This window comes from Ctenopharyngodon idella, chromosome 11 (genome assembly GCF_019924925.1).
Source record: "Ctenopharyngodon idella isolate HZGC_01 chromosome 11, HZGC01, whole genome shotgun sequence".
Taxonomy (NCBI): domain Eukaryota; kingdom Metazoa; phylum Chordata; class Actinopteri; order Cypriniformes; family Xenocyprididae; genus Ctenopharyngodon; species Ctenopharyngodon idella.
The window spans coordinates 12291347-12311081 of record NC_067230.1 but is presented as its reverse complement, the minus strand read 5'-3'; the positions used below and the strand labels follow the sequence as shown (position 1 = coordinate 12311081).

The 19735-nt window shown below is 36.9% G+C and overlaps 2 protein-coding genes across 3 annotated transcripts in view; both read right to left on the bottom strand.

The window, feature by feature from the left end:
* Positions 1-4453, bottom strand: part of ly75 (lymphocyte antigen 75) — a 32036-nt gene extending 27583 nt beyond the window's left edge. For both annotated transcript variants that reach the window (XM_051912102.1, XM_051912103.1), the window contains exons 1-2: positions 4189-4453; positions 1720-2088 (exon numbers count right to left, since the gene is read on the bottom strand). In XM_051912102.1, the coding sequence (XP_051768062.1) occupies positions 1720-2088; positions 4189-4282 (463 nt within the window). In that variant the 5' untranslated portion in view covers positions 4283-4453. The remainder of the gene's footprint in view (positions 1-1719; positions 2089-4188) is intronic.
* A 3077-nt stretch (positions 4454-7530) lies between these two features.
* The window catches only part of pla2r1 (phospholipase A2 receptor 1), a 33508-nt gene continuing 21303 nt past the window's right edge, over positions 7531-19735 (bottom strand). The window contains exons 20-30 of the mRNA XM_051913031.1: positions 19544-19680; positions 18916-19033; positions 16709-16821; positions 16486-16621; positions 15893-16131; positions 15643-15808; positions 15422-15553; positions 15195-15317; positions 13498-13674; positions 11994-12029; positions 7531-11732 (exon numbers count right to left, since the gene is read on the bottom strand). Coding sequence (XP_051768991.1) covers positions 11527-11732; positions 11994-12029; positions 13498-13674; positions 15195-15317; positions 15422-15553; positions 15643-15808; positions 15893-16131; positions 16486-16621; positions 16709-16821; positions 18916-19033; positions 19544-19680 — 1583 coding nt within the window. The 3' untranslated portion in view covers positions 7531-11526. The remainder of the gene's footprint in view (positions 11733-11993; positions 12030-13497; positions 13675-15194; positions 15318-15421; positions 15554-15642; positions 15809-15892; positions 16132-16485; positions 16622-16708; positions 16822-18915; positions 19034-19543; positions 19681-19735) is intronic.

Here is a 19735-nt window from a genome sequence, read left to right as displayed (position 1 = left end):
TTACACTTTAAATTGTAATATTTCACAATATTACTGTTTTACTGTATTTTCTATCAAATAAATGCAGCCTTTCTGAGCATAAGAGCCTTTAAAATAAATAAATATTGAATGGTAGTGCATATTTTATTTTAAAAACAGTAACATACTTGAAGGTTAAACCCGAAACGTATTTAGCAGAACTGACAACCACATTCTGCAGCTGTGAACGTTGCACGTGACACCAAATTCTCAAAAATAATTTTTTTGTTGTGGTTTCAAAATGTTTTCTATCTGAGAATGTGCGGATTCACTGGGCACGGAGCAACAAATGTTAGTCAAATGAAAAACAGAAAGTAAATTCAGACAGATTCAGAGTTGTTGTTTACTGCCAAATATTAAGCAATCGCAACTGTATGAGCAGGTGGAGTTTCCCATAAACTTCATTACTGTTGCTAAAGTCACATGAAACAAGAGTGGTTAAACCAGTAAGCAAACATCCAGATCAAAACCTAAGACTCTTCCTGCAGGGCAGAGCAACGGAAAACAGATGAACTGGATGATCTGAACAACAGTTAAACCACAGCAGCCCACCCATGCATTTGCTGCAAAACTGCACAACACACAGTAAACCACACTAAAACAAACACATACACGTTTCTGTCACATGTAGCTGCTGTATCTATAAATGTAGTGACAGAAAATCCCCTTTGAATAAAAAAAAATAATAATAATTATAACCATTTAAAGTCTTACTCGTTGTGTCAACCTCATTCTGTAAGCACAACTTTGTTTTCAGGAAAGAAAAAAATGTATGCCTTCAATCCAATAAATTGTGGAGTCAATCAGATTAGAGCTTGCAAGATCATAAAAGTGCTTTTGTGTGTCACTTTTTCTAAAGTGACTTATAAGTTCAATCACCCTGGATAACCCTTTATGGTTAATGCATCACCTTTTCTGGGGTTTAAACCTACAACCATTCAGCTACAACCATTTCGGTTTTACCAAATGACACTTTTGTTTATACCGAATGGCGATATTTTCAAACAATGCTAACAGGCTCATATCTAGCTAACTAGCAAAAGGACAATCAAACATTTTATATTTAGTACAAGTTTTTAAAATATTACAACATTTCCCATGTTTTATAGCGGTTGTACTGAATGACCTGATGTTTCGGGACATGCGTATGAACAAGTAAAAACATGAATTTTTCAAATAGTTAAGAGAAAGTTAGTTACTTTGCTTCATGACCATGTGGTCCTTTGCATGTGTCTGAATGTTGTCACATCCTGTCACGATATTGAACGCATGACTTGATCCAAAATGGTCCCTTTATTTTGGTTACTCCGAATGACATCAATGAAATTCATTTTCCGGACATTCTTTCTCATAAAGCAATGACTTCTACACATAATTTTAATACCATTTTGCACTATGTTGATATATGATGATATAAAATCATGCCAGAATAAAAAAAAAATATAAATTTATTACATTTTAAGATATTTTAATCACAAATGAAATGGCTGTATTGGCTTTTTGACACTTCAAAATCTTTAAAATACCTTTATATGTAGCAAAATATAATTAAAACCTTTTGGATTCAATAAAAGAGATCTAGTTGTACTACCTTACATACTTTGGATGTCATATCTTTGTTTTTAATTATTATTAAGGCCTTTGGACAAAAAAATGACCCATCACGTCACTGACCCATATACAAAAGTGGTAGTTTCATACTTTGATACGGCCGCTGACAGATGTTATCCGAGCTCCCTCCACTTTTCCAAGTGTCCTGTCCGTCCCTCTTGGCGGTTACAGAGTCGTTAGGCCCGGCGCTGAGTTTCATTTGGTATTCTGTGTAGATGACGTCCTCATAGCACTTCCACCGCAGAATCTCTGTGGAGTCGCAGCTGAACAGGGTCACGGTTTTGGAGCGCACCTCAAGACCCAAACACTTAGACGATTCCACGTGGAACAGCCTGTGGGCCGAACCCCACTTCCACGACACAGCCGGGACTAACGAACAATCTCCCAACTTCAAAGCTTCATTTTCAACAAGGAGGCATTTCCCATTGCCATTGTGCTGGATAGTAAACGTGTCATCTCCTGTGTAAATAAAACAGTTTATTATTTATTTGATGACTACAGTATCTGAGAGAAGATGACAGCTGAGAGAAATCAACTCTAAAATGTAACGTGCTAAGCCAAACACTGTATTATGTCTCACTCAGACAACCACTATGTGCTTCTGATCACAATTAAGATCCAAGTGTCCTTAGAAGACCTTTTTACAGACGCCATAGAAAAGTTTTGGTGTGGAGAGCAAATTTTTAACCAAGCCATGTCTACTTGTATAGTTGTGCAGAATGTCTAGAGTTGGCTGCAATCTTTGTTTATACACCAGTGTGTTATTGTTGGAGTGCATTTAAATAAATACCAGATTATTAATTAATATTTCTCTCTTGCCAAAGTGAAGTTATTTTCCACAACATCTGATAAAGTGCCATAATGGTGTCTGTACTCCGCTTTGCATTTCGCTGCTTAGAACAACAGGCGAAAAACAAAGGGCTTTTTGAGTCATGCAGTGCTCTGTTGAGGGTGGGCCGTCACTGCAGCCCAACAAAACAAACACAACATCAACATTTCTCAGAAGAACACCGCTGAAAATCTTTGTTTGTGTATACATATTTAACCAACATACAAAAGCATATGTGTGAACATGTTAGAAATTAATAATCTATTCGGTAACACTTTACAATAAGGTTCATTTGTTAACATTGGTTAATGTTTTAACTAACATGAACTAACGATGAGAAATACATTTGTTACAATGTTTGTTAATGTTAGTTAATAAAAATACAGCTGTTCATAGTTTGTTCATGTTAGTTCACAGTGCATTAACTAATATTAATAAAACATTTGATTTCCATAATGTATTAGTAAATGTTGAAATGAACATTAACTAAGATTAATAAATGCTGTAGAAGTATTGTTCTTTCTTAGTTCATGTCAACTAAAGTAGTTAACTAATGAAACCTTATTGTAAAGTATTACCATTTATTCAGTAAATTAGTACGTATTTTAATATGTTAAAATAATCTTATTCTCAATCTTATTCTGAATATATATATATATATATATATATATATATATATATATATATATATATATACACACACACAGTCAAACCAAAAATTATTCAGACACTAATATATATATATTATATATATATATATATATATTTATTTTTTATTTTTATTTTTTTTTTACTAGTGGGTGCAGGACACAACAATTCATTTATGTAAGTGAGGATAGCATAATAAACTGACATATTGTACCCACAAATTATTCAGACACTTTGACTTGACCATGTTTTGCTTGAGTGTTATCTGACATAATTAAGATTATTTTTATTTTTTTTGACAGTTTAACTCTGAGATCTTGTCATATTTTATTACCATTTTTTTTTAAACTATAGTGAATAAACTGTATTAATGAATGAAATGTTCAAGGTGTCTGAATAAATTTTGTTTTGACTGTATATATGACATAACTGAAATGTAAATAATACAGCAAATATAGCATATTTATGGTATATGAAACGATTATGGATTTGTTTAAACATCTGAAGGCTAACGGTCGTAAAATGGTTTAATGCAAATTGCTGAAAGTCTCTCTTTCTCTTTCACACTCTTTGTCTCTCTCTCTCTCTCTCTCACACACACACACACACACACACACACACACACACACACACATATCTTACTGAAATATGAGGAGCTGTTTTGCAAAAAGCGGATATCAGCCTTGATCTACATTGAGGCAATGAATTGGGTTAATATTTCAGTGCTGTTATAAAACTGTGTATTGATTTCCAAACATTGGTCATGACCCCCTAAACAGGCAGCATGTGAACCACACACCAGACCCATGTACTCACACATGGAAATTGAATTAACCACTGCTCCACATATATTAAATGTTTCAAAACAGCAAGCATACATCATATAACAAACTCAAACAACCTGCCGTCACTCCCTTCTCGAGGTAATAGCACTTTCACTATCAGGCTGGCACGGCTTCGGACATTTTAGGCTTTTAAAGTGTTAAATTTCAGAATGGTTCGATAATAATTGTATCAATAGCAGTTAGTATGATGTTTCAGAGGATGTATATAATTTATACAGAACAGAAAGGCAGACTTACCGCTGTTTACAGCTGATGCGTAACTTAGAGCCGCGCTTTCTCGCGAAAGTAGGAATATTATAGTATAAAACAACTGCTGTGTTCTCCAATCCATGATTAGAAATGTAAACAACCCCTCCTGACTGCAGTCTCACGTCTCTCCAGACTACATATGCTTTTATAGGCCGGGTTTGTGCTCTCTCTCACGCTTTAAGCGGCAGAAAATCCCCCTTGATGATATCGCTTCGCCACTCCTGAAACATTTTCTGTTTCTGTTTATTGCTACCCATACGGGCCGAGTGCGTCTCCAGCAGGGAGCTGTGGTTGGTCAGCTGTCAATTGCGTCATGGTTCAAACACCACCCCCTAAAATGAAGTGCTGCAGCTTTTGCTTATTAATCGTTCGTGATATCGTGCGTCTCTTTACCCCCTTTTGTATATTTATAACAACATTGATTATTAAAGCTGTTTTTTTTTCTTTGTTTAATTTAGTTTGGGGTGTCAGTGAAGTAGTTTAAAATAATTAATATTCATTTATTTGACTGTTTATTCAGCACAATAAAATAAATATCAAAATAAATATTCAGTTTTAAATATTATAATAATGTTTTCTAATTTAAATACTTTATAAAATCTATTATACATTTTTTATTATTATTATTGGATGCGTTTCCCCCAATGATTGAGTAGAAAATAAATACAAATAAAAACAAACAAACATATATACAGTGCATGCATAATTATTATGCAAGTTGATATTCTGATCATTTTTCCCGAGCACATTTTACCAATTTCAAACCACATCAATCTTAATAACTACTATTGATTTTGTATAATTTATATAAGTGATATTTAATTGTTAAAGAAGGCTGGAAGTGAAAAACACCTTAATTGTGCATAATTATTAGGCTGGATTTCTTTTACAGGTAAAATGGGACAAAAAAGAGATTTAACCCACAAAACACAAGTAAAAAAAATGATTAGGCCTAAGTTCTCATGAGAAGGATGCAATAGGCTACTAATGCAATACTAGAAATTGCAAAATTAAGGCGTGACCAATGGACAGCAAAATGCTCATTGGGTCAGCAGGGTCATACAAAAACAGGCCAGGAGTCAGGGTGTCAGGATCTCAGAGAATTTGCTATGGTAAAGAATCCTGAAACATCACCCACACTTAATAAGAATCACAAGCTGAAGTGTTGTAAAATACACGAAAACTGTTTTTTTATAGGCTTGATAGACAGACAGATCGAGAGTGACTCTTGAAGGCCCAGCACAACATCCTCTTGTTTGAAGAATTTATCTTCCAGAATCTGGCAGTAAGTTTTGGGAGTTGATTTTAAGTCCATCTCCTACGCTAAAAGGTCCGTCTTGCTCATTGTTAGTAGCAGCTCACAGCATGACTCCCTCGCTGTCTGACTTGCTGCCTTAATTTAGCAATTTCTAGTATTGCATTAGTATTGCCTCCTTCTCATGAGCATTTAATAATTTTTGACTTTTCAGTGCGAGTTAAATCTCTTTTTTTGGCCCATTTTACCTGTAAAAGAAAATCTACTTAATAATTATGCACTGAATATAAGGCGTTTTTCACTTCCAGCCTTCCTTAACAATTATATATCACTTATAAATGATTAAATACAAACATAATAGTAGTTGAGTAGTAGTTAAGATTGATATGATCTGGAATTGGTTAAATGTGCTTATCAACTTGCATAATAATTATGCATGCACTATATATATATACCGATCAGGCATAACATTATGACCACCTTCCTAATATTGTGTTTTTGTGTTGGTCCCCCTTTTGCTGTCAAAACAGCCCTGACCCATCAAGGCATGGACTTCACTAGACCCCTGAAGGTGTGCTGTGGTATCTGGCACCAAGATGTTAGCAGCAGATCCTTTAAGTCCTGTAAGTTGTGAGGTGGGGCCTCCATGGATCGGACTTGTTTGTTCAGCACATCCCACAGATGATCGATTGGATTGAGATCTGGGGAATTTGGAGGCCAAGTCAACACCTCAAACTCATTGTTGTGCTCCTCAAACCATTCCTAAACCATTTTGGGCGCATTATCCTGCTGAAAGAGGCCACAGCCACCAGGGAACCTGGTCAAACTCTCTCAAATCCTTACGCTTGCCCATTTTTCCTGTTTCTAACACATCAACTTTGAGGACAGATTGTTCACTTGCTGCCTAATATATCCCACCCATTCACTATTCACTTCACCTGTCAGTGGTCATAATGTTATGGCTGATCGGTGAACATACATACATACATAAATACACACACATACAGTGCATATAGAAAGTCATCATACCCTCTGAAAGTCTTTACCTTTCGTCACATTACACCCTGGAAAATAAAATAAATTAAGTCTAACTTTTTTGAGCTGTATACACATTATAACCCTCATCATCAAAGTGAAAATAATATTTTAAAACATTCTAGAGGATTATTAAAAATTGAAAAACTGGAATAACAGGGTTGGAAAAGTCATCAGTCCCCTTATTTAATATTTTGTAGAACAACCTTTCACTTTAATTAAAATTTAATTAATTGGATATGTCTGTACTAGCTTTGCACACCTAGATTGGGGAATATTTGCCCATTCTTCCTTGCAGAATTGCAGTCAAATTCCATGGTGAGCGGAAGTCCATCCACAGATTTTCTATCGAATTTAAGTCAGGGCTCTGACTTAGCCACTCAAGGAGATTCCTTCCTATCCTTAAGCCATTGAACCTTCTTTTGGCGGTATGTTTAGGTTCATTGTCATGTTTGAAGGTGAATGACCTGCCCATCTTTCATTGTTTTCCTCAAGTATTTGAATGTACTTGGCAGCATCCACACACAAAAAAATTTTAAGCCTTTTTTTTTTTTTAAGATTTATGCAATTTAATTAATAATAAAATTCTATCGAATTGAATTGAATAATACTTACGCAGTTTCATTGAATCATTGATCGTAGCGATTATTCAATTCAATTTGATGGAATTTTACTATTAAATTGCATAAATCTTAAAAAAAAGGACTTGCAATTTTTTTGAGTGCATTTTCTCAGTCCCCGCTGGAGAGAAACACCCCCACAACATAATGCTGCTACCACCATGCTTCACAGTAGGTTTTGGGTGGTGTGCTGTTTGCTTTTATTGTCGGGAATGTTACATAGATGACTCAGAAACTCCAATATCAACTGCTTATTTTGGTTAATATTGGTTGCATAGAACTATCATTTTTCATTAGCCTATGATAAATATAATGAGAAGGTAAAAATTCATTTGTTGCTCTCTGTTGCTTACAATTTAAAATAATTGTGTTAGATTATAGATTCACTACATACTCAGAAGACTCAAGAAGACTTCTACAGAGTTTTTAATATTTAGTTTAATAGTTTAAGAAGTTTTCTTGAAAACTGGTAAAGAAAACAAAAATAAAAAAAGTCAAAATGTACACTGACAAATTTATTTCTTTAGAAACAACACTGCTAAACAATAATAAAAAGAACAAAATGTAAACTGATGCAATAACACTATGAAGACCTTTTAAAACAATCACACATTTAAACAAATCCACAGTCTTACAGTAACATAAAAGTTCAGAATAGAAAAAAGGAACCTATATCAGAATATAACTGCTAACCAAAATTTACTACAAATATATGAAATCTGTGTCGATTAAATAAAAACAAAACAATGAAGCCACGATTGTCTTGCCAGATTGTCCAAAACCAAAATTTCTGAAACATACAGCCTTTCATGTGTGTTTCATTCACATTTTTGTGACAATGAATGAAGCACTAATAATTTCCGTTAGACAATGCAAAAAGTCAGAGAAGCACAATAAGTAAAATACAGAGGAGCAAAACAGCTGAAATAAAGACGAAGTGTTTGAACTTTGTACTTGGTGTAGAGTTTTTCAACCAGAAGAAGAATATGAAGTGCATAACACAGCTCCAGTGCTATGGGAGCTGTGCAAGGTAAGGTGTGTATAAAGAACAAACATGGAATCCTAACAAATACACTTTAGCTCAAACCAGTTTCAGGTATCAAAGGAGAGAAAACATTACTAGAATAAGGTTGTAATACTGATAACATCACCAGCTGTGCAAGGTAAACATTTATTCACAGCCATGCTGTTCTGCTGTGCTTTGGTGTGCAGTGGCTTATTTTGAATATGTGAATTCTTTTTTTATTGTAGTTTATTGTTCTATCTAGAACAAACTACTTATAAAAACAAGCTTCCTGCTGTAGATGAATTATTAAAAGACTTCAAAAGATCTGTTCATCCTGGGTAGGAGGATCACCCCAGCTAACAGGGAATATTCTCAGAACTTTGGCTAACGTTCTGGCAAGGTTCTCTTGAAGTTATGAACAAACATTCTTACAGTAACATTAATAGAATGTTCGTTCAAAGTTATCTGGTCTTCAATAATGTTCTCAAAACGTTAGCACAAAAACATTTATAATTTTTCTGAAATGTATTACTTGGATGTTCGGCTAACATTTTAAATGTTACTACTTGTTTCAGAACGTTCAAAGAATATAGAAAAGTAACATTCTCATAATGTTTGCAGAAGTAAAATGGAACGTTCCCTTAACGTTCCCAAAAGAAGAATTTTTTTTTTTAAAGCGTATACGTTTTTAAACATTCAGAAATTACTTTTTCATAACTTATCGGGAACGTTAGCAAAACGTTCTTAGAATGCATTTTTGTTAGCTGGGACAGAGATCCGAAAGTTGCATTGCTGAATAGTTGCAAAAGTAGAAGTGTAAAACTTAAAAGTCAACATGAAATGACATCCACAGCCCCTTTTACTTTCGCAATGTGATGAATGTTTCAAAATGTTACACCCCTGCAGTCACATCGACTATTTTAACGATGTCTTTACTACCTTTCTGGGCCTTGAAAGTGGTAATAACATTGGAGTATATTGAAGGCTAGAAAGCTTTCGGATTTCATAAAAAATATCTTCATTTGTGTTCTGAAGATTAACGAAGGTCTTACGGATGTGAAACGACATGAGGGTGAGTAATTAATGACAGATTTTACATTTTTGTGTGAACTAACCATTTAAGAAAATAAACAGGGTCAATTTTGATTTCATGTTGACTTTAAAGGCCTATTCACAAAAAGACGAATGTTCGAAGCAAAAATGCACAATGAATGGAATTTAATGTGTCTGTTTAGACCATCAAAAACATCAGCATGCTGTCAATGCTATGGATTTTTTTTTTTTTTAACAGAGAGGGGTTCTAAACTCTTTTCCACTGCACTGCGCAGAACTGGCCAACCAATAAGAGTCTCACATTTTTGGTCACATGCCCAGAGCTACTGCTATTACATAAAACTATGTCTGCATCCGAAATCTTAAAAATGCATGCCTGAATTCCAATGTTAAAATACCTTCATCTGATAGATTTCTGAAGGCAGCAGAGATGTATCCTTCACTGCCTTCGATATCCCACAATCCTGTGCATTCCATTCTGTGACAGTTAAGATAAAAATAAAGATAGCATCTCAAAGTTGTGGTTAGGGGTCAGTTTGTGTGTAAATGTGTTGACCGTTTTCCACTTTTGATGTCATTTAAATATTCAAATATTTGAATATTAGTATATGAATATAAATGAATATAAAATATTAGTTATCATCAAAGCTCTCTCTATCTTGTTGTAGATCATTAAACCGTTATGTTGCCTCAGAAGTCTGTCCGAAATCAGTTCTGTTGTGCGCAAATGCTGCCTGTAAAGTCATTTCCTGATAAGGCAGCAAGTCAACAAATCAGCTCCCTAAGCTTTCGGACACAGCCTATGACTTGGTGGTGCTCACAAAGAGAGTACTTTGATTAACAAACCGGCTTCTTTTTTTCTCAGACACCCTGTGGTATGTGGTCTCTGCTTTCCTTTAAGCACCACTTACTGTCAGAGAGTGAAACTGCAGTTTCATTCAGTCCGCCTGATGGTTTTCATGCATTGGTCTGAACAGATGTGCGAAAAATCGCACTGAATTTTCATGCTGAACATTCGTGTTGGTGCAAACAGACCGTAACACCTCAAAGGGTTAGTTTACCTAAAAATCCGAGAGGTTTCTGATCTCCATATACACAGCAATGTCATAACAAATTTCAAGGCCCAGAAAGGTAGTAAAGACATTGGTAAAATAGCCCATGTGATTACAGTGGCGTATTATTATACAGCGACAAGAATACTTTTTGTGCGCAAAAACAAAACAAAAATAACGACTTTATTCAACAATTTCTTCTCTTCCCTGTTGACGTTGTAAACACAGTGCAGCGCTTCCGGGTTCTACATCAGAACGCTGCCTCAGTATTGGCCATTTTGACTGACAGGGAAGAAAAGAAATAATTGAATAAAGTTGTTTGTGACGAGCAGGGCGGACGAGAGCCGTGAGGGAACGGCGCGAGGCCGGTGACGCGAGTGTTAATGAGCGGCAGCTGCGCGTTGCACCGGTCTCGAGTCTCTCACGGAGGAGCTCCGGAAGCATAAAAGGGGAGCGACAACAGTGAAGGATGAGAGAGGACCAGGCCTGGACTTTAAGTTATGTTTCGTTATTCTTGTGTGGCCGGCAGACGTCCGTGAGGGTCTGCTGGCATTACTTTCGTTTTGTTATTTGTTTATTTAATATTAAAGTTATGTTGGAACGTTCGCCGGTTCCCGCCTCCTTCTTCCCGTATTTACGAACTGCGTTACATTGTTATTTTTGTTTTGTTTTTGCATGCAAAAAGTATTCTCGTCGCTTCATAACATTACGGTTGAACCACGGTTGATAGTCACATGGACTATTTTAACAATGTCTTTACTACCTTTCTGGAAGTAAAAAGTTTCAAAATTTGTTATGACATTGCTGTGTATATGGAGATCAGAAACCTCTCGGATTTCATCAAAAATATCTTCATTTGTGTTCTGAAGATGAACAAAGGTCTTACAGGTTTGGAATGACATGAGGGTGAGTAATTAATGACGGAATTTTCATTTTTGGGTGAACTAACCCTTTAACAATATCAAACCACACTCAACCAACAAGCCCATTTGGCTCATTTTAAGTTTTACATTCTAGAGGAATTCTGTTGTTGTCCTGAATATAAGACAAAGTGTAAAAAGCCCCATTTCCTACTTTCCATTTCCTAAGAAAATCCCTTTTCATATTGCTTTTAAATGGACTGTAGTGGGATTCATAAGACCTGTCTGTGCACAGTATCCTCCCGTAGCTACAGTACAGACCGACAACTCAACTATCTTTATCATATTCCCACTGCAGTCTCCCTGACTGAACTCACACACTCTCACGCAAAACACACACGGATACATGCATCTATACACTCACACACATATATTAGTCGCCCGCTCATGTCTCTAGGTCTGGGAGTAAAACATTTTCATCTTGTTCACTGGCATGGGAGCTTGTCTGTCTGTAATAGGCACTGCCAAATGTTGGAAGCCTCTGGTTGCACAGCGAGTTTCTCTTGTAAAGGAGCCACAGTGATCCAATCATCACAACAAACAACACAACGGCCACCAAAGCCGCCACTGAGATCACACCTCGATGCAGACCTGAAACGAAATGACACATTTGAGTCTTAGAATATGATGAAAGCTTTCAAGTAGAGCCCTTAAATATATTTCATACTTTATAACAGTTTTCATTTGATGCCTGACAACTGTCCATGTTTGAAACTGAGAAATAGGCACTGTAGACAAATTAAAAACATTATACTCAATTTTGAGGCAGTTGTCATGTCTAAAAAAAGCAGACAGTGATGCAGAGATTTCACTTCCTCAAAAATATGATTCAGCAAAAAAGATTATTCTAACCTTTCAAGGGCTCCACTTCTACCTCTTTGATGGCTCCTGTAATGCAAAGCAAAACATCTGAATTAAAAACTGACCGATTACACAGCAGAAGCATTAACAATAATAATAATATATATATTAAAAAAAATAAATAAATAAATCGCTCTCAGCTCTGGCTCTCAAAACCACAGTGCTCCACCGAAGAAAGTACAGTGGGGATCGAAAGTTTGGGCACCCCAGGTAAAAATTTGTATTAATGTGCATAAAGAAGCCAAGAAAAGATGGAAAAATCTCCAAAAGGCATCAAATTACAGATTAGACATTCTTATAATATGTCAAAAAAGTTTATTAAAAGATTTTATTTCCATCATTTACACTTTCAAAATAACAGAAAACAAAAAAATGGCGTCTGCAAAAGTTTGGGCACCCTGCAGAGTTAATACCTTGTACTGCCCCCTTTGGCAAGTATCACAGCTTGTAAACGATTTTTGTAGCCAGCCAAGAGTCTTTCAATTCTTGTTTGAGGTATCTTTGCCCATTCTTCCTTACAAAGTCTTCCAGTTCTTTGAGATTTCTGGGCTGTCTGTCACGCACTGCTCTTTTAAGGTCTGGAATAGTGTACCACAACTCTAGTGTCTGCCAGATCTTTCTGGAGGGATCGTGCAGTCAAACGTGGGTTTTGACTTGCTTTTCTCACAATCCTGCGAGCTGTTCTGTCTGATATTTTTCTTGGTCTTCCAGATCTTGCTTTAACTTCCACTGTTCCTGATGACTGCCATTTCTTAATTACATTCCGAACAGAGGATCTTGGCATCTGAAAACGCTTTGCTATCTTCTTATAGCCTTCTCCTGCTTTGTGAGCTTCAACTATTTTCAGTTTCAGTTTTCTAGACAACTGCTTAGAAGAACCCATGGTGCTGATTGCTGGGGCAAGGTCAGATGAGTCTGGGCATTTAAAACCTTTGAGATTGACATCACCTGGTCTTTCCAGATGATGACTGAGAACAATCCATGACACTGTCAGGTCTCAGCTTTCCAAAGGGGGCGGTGCATGCTATAAACTCTGCAGGGTGCCCAAACTTTTGCAGACGCCTTTTTTTTTCTGTTATTTTGAAAGTGTAAATGATGGAAATAAAATCTAACTTTTTTTGACATATTATAAGAATGTCTAATCTGTAATTTGATGCCTTTTGGAGATTTTTCCATCTTTTCTTGGCTTCTTTATGCACATTAATACAAATTTTTACCTGGGGTGCCCAAACTTTCGATCCCCACTGTAAGTCATAAGACATGAGGATGAGTAAATTATGACTTTTTTTTGTTTTTTACTTTTGTGAGAGCTATTTCTTTAACAGATATTTTGAGTCAGTGCACAAATGACACAGCACTGCAACAAAGAAATGTTGCCACTCTAAGGCCATTAGTCATTTCCTGTTCTGTTTCTGCAGTAAACATAGACTGGGGCAGTAATGGGCTTCCGCTAGTGGTTTGTGGTGGTTATGAGGTCAAAGGTCATGCCTTTTACCTGATGAGGTTCTGCAGACGAAGCCCTGTTTGTCAGTGCAGTTGGCTAACTGCCACACAGCGTCTGATATCCGCATAGTCACACATAGACCAGCCCTCATGACACTTGGATCTGGAGCTTTGGAGCGCCAGTAAGTGTACTTGAGCGGCGAGCCATCCAGTCGAGTCAAAGCGTCCTCTAAAATAAGCATTTAGGACTTTCATTTTTTCAGATAAAACTTTCAATAAATATAACAAAACTTTTTTGCATAAATCTTTAAAGTGCCCCTATTATGTTTTTTCAGAAATTACCTTTCACGTAGTGTTACTATAGTGTAGTGTTAGTGAATGTAAAAGGTCTGCAAAGTTTCAAAGATCAAAATACACGATAAATGTAGTTATTGTCTCCCAAAGGAAAGAACTGATTCTGAACTGCCTAAAACGAGTCGTTAGTAATTCCAGCCTTACTTCCTGCACAAACCAATATAGGTTTGTAAAAAAAATTTGCATAATGCTAGCCTATGGTCTTCAATGGCTGCCTGTGAACAACATCTACTTTGACCTGATCTCAAACACGGTGGCTCTAGCTGAGGCCAGGAAGAGTTTAGTTCGTGTTGTTGACATGTAGAAAAAACAGTGTTTTCTGTGCTGTGAAAGCAAATCCACTTTGCATGCACTTTCAAAGGATGAGGACTCAGGCTTGAATTGATATGGAACAACCAACGCCATCGTTACTGTTCGAAATTACTGTGTAACAAGTGCTGAGGAAGCTTCCAGAGCTGAAATTCAGATATGATAAGGGACATAAGTGGTAGCTCAATCACATCAGACTGGGACATCTGACCAAATCATTTACTGAACCATTTTAGACACTGTAAGAATAGTGGTGATGCAGCAGTGCATATTATGAAAATGTAATATTTTTTTTTTACTTGGATGCATGTAAACCTATTTTAGGAGACCTCAAAAACCAAATTAGGAACCTTTAAAATAGCATAATAGGTGCACTTTAAATATAACATAGTATAAATTCAAAATAAAATAATGAAAATTAAATATATATAAAAATAAATATCAATACAATAAGACATTTTCATATAAAACTTAAAATACAAAATAATATAAATAAAATAAATTATTTTTTATATATATATAATTTTATACATAATTTTCATACAATTTAATTTTACATGTTTTTAATATAAAAACATGTAAAATTTGTTCATTTGTTCAAAGTTTGTTCATTTTTATATAAAACTTATAATAAATACAAATATTATAATATTTAATGATATAATAATATAAATACAAATTCCAATATATATATATATATATATATATATATATATATATATAAAAATTCTGTATTCATTATATATTTTTATTTATATATTATGATATTTATGATATACTGAATTTATAATTTTCATGAACACTATATATATATATATACACTACAAAAATAATTGTATATTGTACATATCATTTCATACATCATTTTCATACATCATTTTAATTTTACACAAAAGTTTATATAACTAAAACATATATAAAATTCTAAATAATACATAATATATTTTCCATTTATATATTATGATATAAATATACTGAATTTATAATTTTCATGAATACTAATATATATATATATATATATATATATATATATATCTATATCTCAATTCAATTTTAATGCTCAGTATTTAACATCACAGCTCTTACTGTCAGTGTTGTAGAAAACTCCTAGCCACATTTTCCGAGGCCCCTTGTAATAACGCCCCAACTCGTTAAGGACAAACCGGCTCTCCTCATCATCTTGAACTGTCAGAAGGTCTGAAGAGTTTCCTGAATAAAAATAAAAATCTTGCTAAGCCATGCAAATGCAACCATGCAAATCAAAGCTACCACTAGGTGGAGCTCTTGATCAAAACAATTTTAAAATGCTGTACCATTCTTTTTACAGTGATTTCTTGCTTCCTCCAGGGTCATCTTTGTTACAAAATTTTTAAAATAATAGCAGCTCCCACGAAACTTCAGCCAGGTTTCAGGACATACCACTTCATAGGAGAAAGCAATGCTTTCTGTGCAAGGACAAACAATGATGTTAGTCAGATTTCAACAGTTTACAAACTGATAAAATGAATCCAAAGACTGAGAGAAATGGACTCACTCGGAGGAGGTATGTAGCATATCGCTCCTGATAATGGCATGTCACATTCAGCATCTTTCCAGCGTCCATTAACATCCATGAACACGCAGCCTCCATCTCCCATTGGCATTTCCCAGTGAGTAAACGATCCCTCACTGCCATCGGACCACTGGTGAGATGTATCATCCTATGGAGATAGAGGGCGCTCTTGTTTAATACACCACTACAATTCATCAAAATACATCACATTGTGATTTCAAAGCCTCCTTACATCTGTGCTGTACAAGCCAATCCAAAGTGGGGCTTCAAGCCTGTTCATGAGCACAGTGAGATAGGCCTGATGATACGGGTCTGTGATGCTCACAAGCGCCGCCCCCTTTTCCAAACATGCTTTCTGGGCCTTGTACCAGCTCAAGTTGCCACGGATGATACGGTAACTGTGGTTCTTATACTCAGATGAGTCCAGAGAGGAAGCGGTGTAATAGGGCTGGGTTGGACGCTTGGTGATGTCTGAGATAAAGTATAGATGAACCGTTGCGTTAGTTCACCCAAAAATGAAAATTCTGTCATTAATTACTCACCTTCATGTCATTCCAAACCCGTAAGACGAGTGAATTTAAGCATCACAACAATATATTTCAGAGTATAAAAAATGGATATTCATTTTTTTTTTTTTTTTTTTTTTACATTTACCAGTGTTATTAAATGACTCATCTTTTTAGGTTAGATGACTGCAAAGGCAATATAAATGTAAAAATATATTAAATGCGTATCCGCAATTAAATACCCACTATCGGTCGATACCTATAAATTTAAAAATTCTCTATTGTGAAAAATCTATCTATATCCTGAAAATGAGCCTACCTTGCTGCTTCTGGCAGACAAAGCCATAGATGCTCTCAGTACAGACATCATCTTGCCATACCCCTGTCATACGGAAGATGTGACTGTTGGACAGGTAAGTACAATGAGGTTCCATAGGAGATATATAATTAGACCTCTGTAGACACACACATAAAAAAAACATTTAAAAACAGTGTTGGAATCAAGTTACATTTCAAATATATTAAATCCCGAGTTTTTATACCTCCCAGTTATCATAGACGATTGGCTTCCCGTTGCTCCATTTGGGAGAAAAACGCCCCTGTGCACCAATCCAAACCCCCGCTGACCTGCCATGAAGCAGCATGACGATGTAGGCTTCAACCATAAGATAAAAGCCATGAAAAAATGTCAATATAAAACAACATCGGAAACATCATCAGTGTCACAATCTGTGTGTTTAGTTTTGTTTTCGTGAACTTTTAGTTTGCATTCATCAGTTACCCGTTTTCTTTGTTCCTAATTTCCCACCAGTTATCAGTTGTCATGAACACTCATCTAATCATCATGCCTGTTCGTTATGTTGTCATTATTACGTTGCATTCAAGTTCCTCTTTGTGCTCCTTTGAGTTGTCCGGTATTGTTTGTGTACTGCGTGCTATAAGCTGTCTCGTTGCTATTTCTACCTCTGTATTATATGAGTCTACTTTGGTTTTCTTTATTTATATAAAAGGACTTATATTTGATCTTCTCTGCCTTTCATCTTTATCATCGAATTGACAACGTTACAGAATATCGGACCATAAAAGAATTTAATAATGCTTTCATTATGTCGTCCCGATGGGGTGCTCTTACAGACCCAATGGGGCCACGATTTTTATGTTACAAGGAGGTAGAGACCTGGAGGAGCATGTGAAGGAATTTGTTGGCGTCAGCCACCTTGCCCAGTGCAATGACATTTCACTCATGAAGGGGTTTTGGATCGAATTGGATGATGAGATGCCACAGGGGAAACACCTGCTGGACATTGGCAGAGTACATCAACTTCGCCCTCTGGGTCAGCGGATCTTCTTTTACTCTGGGTAAGGTAGAAGAGGATCCCGCCGCCAGCGTCCAGTACCACTCACTATCCATCACCACCCCAGAGCCAGAACCAGCGACCACACCCACCGCGGATACAGAGTCAGAGCCCACCACAGAACGAGAGACCCAGCCATTACCCGCCACAGACATCATGCGTGAGGACTAAGCCCGCTACAGAGCCAGAGCCAGCTGCAAAGTCCATTCCTGAAGAGAAGCCTGAGATCCCTTCTGACCAGGTGTGTGAGCCGGCCATTGCATCCGTGCCTGTGGGAAATTTGCCCACCCACGAACCTTCTCTGTCACTGGTCCCCTCCTGCACTAATGTCTCTTCATCACCACTGGTTCCGTCCAGCACAGATTTGTCTTTGTAATCTCTGCAAGTTCTGTCCAGCACAGTATTGTCTTTGTCGCCACCATTCCTGTCTATCAAGTCTGTGTCCACACCCAACCTTCCTCTCCTGTTTGCTCCACCAAAGCCAACCATTCCCTTGGCCCCGCCTCCACTGGATTCGTAGCATGGGGATTCTCTGGCTCCGCCTCATCCCTCCAAGCCCTCAGCTCCACCTTGGACAGTCAACCAGTTGGCTTCGCCTGGGACCGTTGTCCCTTCAGCTCCACCGGGCTCCCTTGGACCACCGGCCACCAGGCTCCACCTCGGCCGCTCGTCGCCGATACTCCGCCTTGGTCTCCAGGTCCAGTGATGTCACAGGGTCTCTCGGTCCATCGGACGTCACCTGGTCTCACCATCTCCCTGCGTCACCTCTGTCGGTCGGGCTCAAATTACCACCTTGGCTCCTTCCTCCATCACTGCCGCCATAGATTGCCTCCATCATGGTCTCCTGGGTCACTCTGAAATCTCGTCGGCCATCTGTACCTACCTGGATCCTACCACCATTCACTCCTCCATGGACCTTTCTACTGTCATCTCCTCCATGGCTTCTCCCACCATCAGCTCCTCCATGGTGCTTCCCATCATTTCCTCCATGGCTTCTCCCACCATCTGTTCTGCCCTGGTTCCTCCCATTTGGCCCCCATTGGGTTTCCAGCACCTCGCCAGTCCCTCGTCCACCTCCAGAACCTCCTCCCTTTTTCCCTCGATCAACCCATCACAGAGTGAGGCCGTACCTTCCCGGGAGGGGACGTTCTGTCACAATCTGTGTGTTTATCACTGTGTATCCAAGTTCCTCTTTGTGCTCCTTTTAGTTGTCCGGTATTCTTTGTGTATTGTGTGCTACATGCTGTCTCGTTGCTATTTCTACCCTTTGGATTATTTGAGTCTATTTTTGGCTTTCTTTTTTTAAATAAAAGGACTTATATTTGATATTCTCTGCCTTTCATCTTCATCATCGGACTGACAACGTTACAATCAGAAATGAACATGATCTTTACCTTGTTCGATTTCATCCTCTATGGACACCAGAGATCCCTGATAGGATAAGCATTTGGTCTGAGCCTCCTGCCATGTTTTCCCCTCTTCCGGATGGGCTGGGAGATGCAGAAACAGACACTGGCAACCAATCATAAACAAGCAATTCTCAATTATACAATAAAACACAAGAACCTAAAATGGTAAATAAAAAGTTGATTTGTGAAGATCATATCTGAAGAAAATGGATAGAAACATACTGCATAATTCTGGTGTGCTATTAATATTAGTTCTTCAAAAAAAAAAAAAAAAAATGATACATATGAAAGAGAAAAGGCATGAGCCTTTAATATTAGAAATTAATTGTTAAATTATGTTTTTGTTGAAAAACTGCAGTAAAAAAAAGTCTTCAGCTTTATATATTTTTTTTCTCTCATGATTAATGTGAAAAAATTAATTGATTTTTATGTTCTATATAATTTGAGCTGCAAAATTGTACAAAAATATACAAGTGAAAACATTCCAAAATAAATAAATATATATGTGATATTACTTTGCAAGAGCAATATGAAAGGAATATGCACTTTGTGAACCACTGATCTAAGTTACATTCTCACAAGGCTGCTAAACCAGTTTCTAGTGTATGTGAACCTTGCGTCCGTAGTAGAACCAGTTCTCTGGGCAGCTGCCGATATAGTGAGGCTCACGATGGTCTTCCAATACAGACACCGTTCTGCGCTTGCACACGTAACCATGAAGATCTTTACAGTTTCCTGCCGACCACTGACCTGCACAATATTATCGATTAGCTGTGTTTGGGTATAGTGGATAATGGTACTTGCG